At 50.3% G+C, this 6845-nt stretch overlaps 1 protein-coding gene across 3 annotated transcripts in view; it reads right to left on the bottom strand.

The window, feature by feature from the left end:
* The window catches only part of SLC18A2 (solute carrier family 18 member A2), a 52712-nt gene extending 46079 nt beyond the window's left edge, over positions 1 to 6633 (bottom strand). Inside the window, exons 1-5 of one of the 3 annotated variants that reach the window (XM_073354251.1) lie at positions 6493 to 6633; positions 3891 to 3960; positions 3675 to 3746; positions 2751 to 2901; positions 506 to 857 (exon numbers count right to left, since the gene is read on the bottom strand). In XM_073354251.1, coding sequence (XP_073210352.1) covers positions 506 to 857; positions 2751 to 2871 — 473 coding nt within the window. In that variant the 5' untranslated portion in view covers positions 2872 to 2901; positions 3675 to 3746; positions 3891 to 3960; positions 6493 to 6633. The remainder of the gene's footprint in view (positions 1 to 505; positions 858 to 2750; positions 2902 to 3674; positions 3747 to 3890; positions 3961 to 6492) is intronic. The other 2 variants (XM_073354249.1, XM_073354250.1) reach the window with 2 other exon arrangements.
* Between the last annotated feature and the right edge of the window lie 212 nt (positions 6634 to 6845).

Consider the following 6845-nt stretch of genomic DNA (forward strand, 5'->3'; position numbering starts at 1 on the left):
ATGGAATATTAACCAGAGTCCTAGATTCACAAGATGCACTATAAATACTCTACAGCACATGCAAGGAAAAAATTCTGAATGCTGCCTACAACTTCAACATCAAATTCTCACATTATAGATTTACTCACAATGATCTGGCTGTTTTAGTTACTGAACCATCTTGACTTTCTGGCCCAGTAATGTAGTATTTTTGTTAGCAGTACTCAAAGAACTTGACTGACCCTTTCAGTAAAAGCTTCTATAAAGATATGCAGACCAAGGAGTTGAAGAGAAAAGAAACTGGATGATGATTAAAGTAGCAAAATGGTTCAAGCATAATACACCAGTTTACTTTGAAAAAGCTTTAATTATAAAGCAGATGTGATAGTCAAACATATTCCAGGGGCTATAAATGAAATGAGAACTCCAGGGAGTTGGGGGAAAAAGAAAATAAATCTTTGTTTGAAATACTGATTATAGTAAAAGCTTAGTATAAAATGCTAACAGTATAAAAGCAATAACATACCTGTTTGTCATTGGCCCTATGAAAGGGTTTGTGATTAGCTGTACAGTGGCTTTGGAAGCGAACAATAAACCAACTTGGACATTTTCATTTAGCAAGTCCTTGTCTGCCGTGGGGCAATCGGATGGTATATTAGTCACATTTACCACCATTTGCTCTGTCTGAGTATGATACAAATCTCTTGATCTTGTCCTATCAGACTGACTTCCAGTATCCATTGTGGAGTTGTCATAATAGGAGAAGATGCTTTGAAAACTGGCCACAGTTGTTGTAGTTATCTCAGGTCTCATAGTCTGGATTTCTGTTTCATTTTTCTGGTGTTTAATGCTGTACAGGTAACTGGGAATTATTGGCACTGGAAAAGCAAACACAATATGTAAGTAACTTAGGATCTGTTGCATGTAAATGCCATAATTTCATTAGCTTGCATACTTTATCACAGAAAATGTATCATCAGAACAAATAAAAATAGGGCTTTGCTATATAGAACAGTGCTAAAGAGTTTTCTGATTTTTTTTTTTTTTTTTTTTTTGCCTTCAGCAAAGAATTACTACAACAAACATTATTCCAGGAAAAAAAATACTGACTGTACTGAATTATAATTAGGAAGTGTAGTTATAAGCAACTTCTGCAAGCCTTTTCCATAGATATTCAGTTTATGTTGACAGGCATGACTATCTATGTACACAAGTACTATTTAAGGGCAAAACATGGGAGGAACCCCAAGACATTATTTGTGTAGTCTTGTTGGCTGATGCTTTTACAAAGAACATTTACTGCACTAAGAAGGCATTTAAACCAAGGAAAATTCCAATAAAAATATATTATGTTCAATAAATGTTGCTGGGAATAACACTATTAAGAGGGGAAAGATTTTATATTATTTTTATATTAAATAAATAAATAGAGATCTAAGATGTTCACGCTGTTCATTGGTGGGGGGGTTTTAAGTTCACATAAAAGGAAGTCATTTAAAAGTAAAATTCTGTACATGTTTTAAGGTATTAGCTGTATCCTAACTGGATTAATATATAATAAAGGAAAATTAGTATTTTTAAAATAGTAAAAGCAGGTGAGACAGTAATTTTTATCAGGAAATATTAGTGACAAAATCAACAGCTGTTAACGTGTATTGCCTCTTGCAAAAGTCTGAAACTATATATGGTTATGAAATATATTTTTTCAGCAAACCTGCAAACTGAGATTACATAAAAGATTTTCTAACATAATTAGTGAACAAACAATGAAATGCATAGAGAACAATTTTCCTTTAAAAAAAAAGTACTTGCCAAAAATATATATTAGCCTTTCATTAGAGGCCATATTGTGCCATCATGTTTTTTCTTTTTTAATTTGAATTCCCTAATGAAATCAATAAGGAGTTTAGTTTAAAAACTGCCATGGTGTAGCCCAATGTGTCAAATCTGTAGAAGCTAAATGTGTATATCTATGCAATACAAGTGTGTGAACACAAACTGGTATTTTCCCCTTTTCCCCGTGTTTTTGACTTTTTTTATTTGCATCTTTGTATCCAAATTTATATTAATATGAGGACCTCTAAAACAACCAGTTAAAAATGTTCAAAAACTTGAAATCTAAATGCATTTTTAACTGTAAGTATTCTATCCTAATATTAGGTTAGGTCCTTCCTATATACCATGGAACTTTTGCCATTGATTTCAGTGTTGTTCTGATCAAAGTTGATTTTACTAAACCAAGTTGTGAGTTATTTAAAATCAATCTAAAAGGCCTTCATATTAGTCTGACTCAATGATACTGCTTTGCCACCAAAATCATCTCATAAGAACAATGATGATGGGGGCGATGCACAAGAATTATCATGAGAAAACATATTTCTCAAGTGTTATCTAGCCTGTCCTTCTGGTTTGCATGACCACAGAGGAAAGAAAATGCTGCACAGTTAAAAATAATTTAGAAAATGACAGATAATTTTTTCTGACTAGAAATTACTGATACCTGTAATTGATACTCTGTGAAGAACTTTTTAGACAATTTTATCATGTATTTTTAAATAAATATAAACTAAACCAAAACTATGAGGTGAGTGGGTATGTATTTGTGCAGTATCTAGAATATCTCATATATAATTTGAAAAAATGTATTGTAGATAACGTATTATTTAGAAAGAAACACCAATTAAACTTGCAGAAGATACACAGACTGTTCAGTGTATCCATTGAGGGGGTTTTATTGTGAAAATAAGTTGGAAAGAAAAGGTTCCACATACCCACTACAGTAAGCAGCATGTTGTCCAGGAGTAATGCAATGAAAACAATAAGCAGAATTAGTTTTCGGGACTGCCGACTCTCCCTGAGCCAGCTGAGGACACTGAATTCATTCCAAGCCATGGCTCAGGCTCCCTCAGGCAATGACTTACACTGTAAACATATAAAGGATATATAATAAGCATTTTTTATTATTTTCTTTTTGCTAAGACAGACTAACATGGCTGCTACTCTGAAACATATAAAGGAGAGTTAGCTTTTCCTGGATTTGCCTGTCTCCCTGTTGCTTTCATGACCCACTTAGTTGGCACAGGTTTGTTTCCCCATTTCCAGCAATAGGGGAATTTTGTGGACCGTGTTTAGTTTCTTTCTTACTCAGGGGTGGGCGGCAGAGGCCTAGTTAGATCTCTACCCATAATCTTAGACTAGTCTGATGTTTCTCTAAAAATAATCAGTTAAATCCTGGCTTCAAATTGTCATTATTATGTGTCATAAAGTGAAAGAAATTCCCACCTCCTGCAACCCAACAGCTTGGCACAACTGCCCCCAACACGTGGAGGAGGATTAGTCCTCTGTATCCTGTTGCTGCAGAGAAATGGAGCAAATCTACTCAGCCCTTCACTCCCATCTCCCCGCCTTGTGCCCTTTACACCCCAGCCACCGGTTCTGCACAAAGGAATCGCAGCCATTCCGCTGGGTTTGGGACCTTCCCCACAAACAGAGGTGGTACAGCGCGGTTTCCTTCTCTCCCCTTGCAAACTCATCCCTTCATTGGTTCATGTTTACAAGAACTTCTTAACCTTAAGGGCTAGAAACTTATTTTTTTAAAGGAAGCTTAGATTCTGCAAGGACTAACGGGGCCATTTCAGCCAGGCTGGTACATTGTACCCCCGTGACCAGGCTCAATCTGTCCCAGGCCTGCCTACCTTCAAATACAGTGCCGCCGAACTGTTCTTGGGAGCCCCGCCTCAGGAGGGAAGGCAGCACCTGGCGTCAAGCTGCAGTAAAACAAGAACGTCTAGCAAACTTCCCCCTTTCCAAGTGTTCTGTCTCACTCAGCTGCTCCAATTCACTGTCCTACGGCTGAGTTATAGATGGGACCTCGGCCCTTCCCATCAAAGGGTCAAATGCTTTACTCTCACCAGGAGCTGCTGCTGCCAGGGCTCAACTCGCGCTTCGCTCACAATTCTGAATCACCAGGCAGATGGGAGGCTGGAGGTTTGCAAAAGATGTGACAGTCTCATCGAAAGGACAGCACTCGCTGGCCACTAATCCGTCTCTGCCCCCGCTGTCACTGCTCCCCTCAGGCTCCCAGAGGGCCCCCCCCACTATCACCGCCCCCCACAGTTCCCAACCCCCCGCTGTCACCGCCCCCACCCCACACTATCACTGCTCCCTCACATTCCCCTTACTCCCCATCTCTCACTGGTCCCCGTCTCTGCCACTGCCCCTCTCACGCTCCACAGCCCGCCCCCCCCCGCCACTATCACGGCCCCCAACAGTCCTCTGCTATCACTGCTCCTGTCTCTGCCAGTGCTCCCTCATGCTTCACAGTCCCACACTATCACTGCTCCCCACATACCCCGTCCCCCTCATGCGCCATAGCTCCCCACTAGCACAGCCCCCTGCCCCCCCCAGGCCCCACTATCACTGCTCCCCACGTTCCCCGTCCCCCTCATGCTCCACAGCTCCCCACTAGCACAGCCCCCTGCCCGCCCAGGTCCCCACTATCACTGCCCCCCACGTTCCCCGTCCCCCTCATGCTCCACAGCTCCCCACTAGCACAGCCCCCTGCCCCCCCCAGATCCCCACTATCACTGCTCCCCACGTTCCCCGTCCCCCTCATGCTCCACAGCTCCCCACTAGCACAGCCCCCTGCCCCCCCAGGTCCCCACTACTGTCACTGCCCCCCACGTTCCCCGTCCCCCTCATGCTCCACAGCTCCCCACTAGCACAGCCCCCTGCCCCCCCATGTACCCACTATCACTGCCCCCCACGTTCCCCGTCCCCCTCATGCTCCACAGCTCCCCACTAGCACAGCCCCCCACAGCCCACTACTGTCACTGCCCCCCACGTTCCCCGTCCCCCTCATGCTCCACAGCTCCCCACTAGCACAGCCCCCTGCCCCCCCCAGGTCCCCACTATCACTGCTCCCCACGTTCCCCGTCCCCCTCATGCTCCACAGCTCCCCACTAGCACAGCCCCCTGCCCCCCCAAGTCCCCACTACTGTCACTGCCCCCCACGTTCCCCGTCCCCCTCATGCTCCACAGCTCCCCACTAGCACAGCCCCCCACAGCCCACTACTGTCACTGCCCCCCACGTTCCCCGTCCCCCTCATGCTCCACAGCTCCCCACTAGCACAGCCCCCTGCCCCCCCCAGGTCCCCACTATCACTGCTCCCCACGTTCCCCGTCCGCCTCATGCTCCACAGCTCCCCACTTGCACAGCCCCCCACAGCCCACTACTGTCACTGCCCCCCACGTTCCCCGTCCCCCTCATGCTCCACAGCTCCCCACTAGCACAGCCCCCTGCCCCCCCCAGGTCCCCACTATCACTGCTCCCCACGTTCCCCGTCCCCCTCATGCTCCACAGCTCCCCACTAGCACAGCCCTCTGCCCCCCCAAGTCCCCACTACTGTCACTGCCCCCCACGTTCCCCGTCCCCCTCATGCTCCACAGCTCCCCACTAGCACAGCCCCCCACAGCCCACTACTGTCACTGCCCCCCACGTTCCCCGTCCCCCTCATGCTCCACAGCTCCCCACTAGCACAGCCCCCTGCCCCCCCCAGATCCCCACTATCACTGCTCCCCACGTTCCCCGTCCCCCTCATGCTCCACAGCTCCCCACTAGCACAGCCCCCTGCCCCCCCCAGGTCCCCACTATCACTGCTCCCCACGTTCCCCGTCCGCCTCATGCTCCACAGCTCCCCACTTGCACAGACCCCCACAGCCCACTACTGTCACTGCCCCCCACGTTCCCCGTCCCCCTCATGCTCCACAGCTCCCCACTAGCACAGCCCCCTGCCCCCCCAGGTCCCCACTACTGTCACTGCCCCCCACGTTCCCCGTCCCCCTCATGCTCCACAGCTCCCCACTTGCACAGCCCCCCACAGCCCACTACTGTCACTGCCCCCCACGTTCCCCGTCCCCCTCATGCTCCACAGCTCCCCACTAGCACAGCCCCCTGCCCCCCAGGTCCCCACTACTGTCACTGCCCCCCACGTTCCCCGTCCCCCTCATGCTCCACAGCTCCCCACTTGCACAGACCCCCACAGCCCACTACTGTCACTGCCCCCCACGTTCCCCGTCCCCCTCATGCTCCACAGCTCCCCACTAGCACAGCCCCCCACAGCCCACTACTGTCACTGCCCCCCACGTTCCCCGTCCGCCTCATGCTCCACAGCTCCCCACTAGCACAGCCCCCCACAGCCCACTACTGTCGCTGCCCCCTCACATTATCCCTGCCCCAGGTATCATTGTGCCCCGTCTCTGCCATTGCCCCCCTCACGCTCCACAGACCCCAACTATCACTGCCCCCCACATTCCCCTTACCCCCCACCACTATCACTGCCCCACAGCCTCCTGCCCCCCGTTATCACCGCTCCCCGTCTCTGCCACTGCCCCCACTCTGTGCCCTTGCTCCCTCCCCCCAACTCTCGGCTCCCGCCCATGATCTCTCGCTCCCCGCCTGGGACTGGCGGGCGGGCGAGCTCGGCGGGGCGCGCCCGCTGCTGTGGCGCTTACCCGGCGCGGCTCTTTTGCTGCCGGTCTCTGTCCGCCCTCCGCGGGTCCTGCCCGCCTGGGCTCCGCTCTGGCGTCCTGCTGGGCCGGGGGAGCCGCGTCGAGAGCCCCGAGCGCCTCTGGGCAGCGCCACTTACCAGCCTCCTCCCTGACGTCACGCCAGATGCTTATCGCCCCCCAGGCGCCTCTGGGGCAAGGGCTGCAGCGCGCCCTGCCCCAGGCAGCCCCGCAGCCAACCCAAGCCCCTGCCGCAGCCCCCCTGCCTCTGCCTCCCACCCAGCCCCTTCGACCCCAGCGCCCCGGGGAGCGAGCGCCCGCCCGGGCGAGGCACCGCGTGCTGCGGACTGCCCCTGCCC

The sequence above is a fragment of the Lepidochelys kempii genome, chromosome 7, assembly GCF_965140265.1.
Source record: "Lepidochelys kempii isolate rLepKem1 chromosome 7, rLepKem1.hap2, whole genome shotgun sequence".
In the NCBI taxonomy this organism is placed as follows: Eukaryota; Metazoa; Chordata; order Testudines; family Cheloniidae; genus Lepidochelys; species Lepidochelys kempii.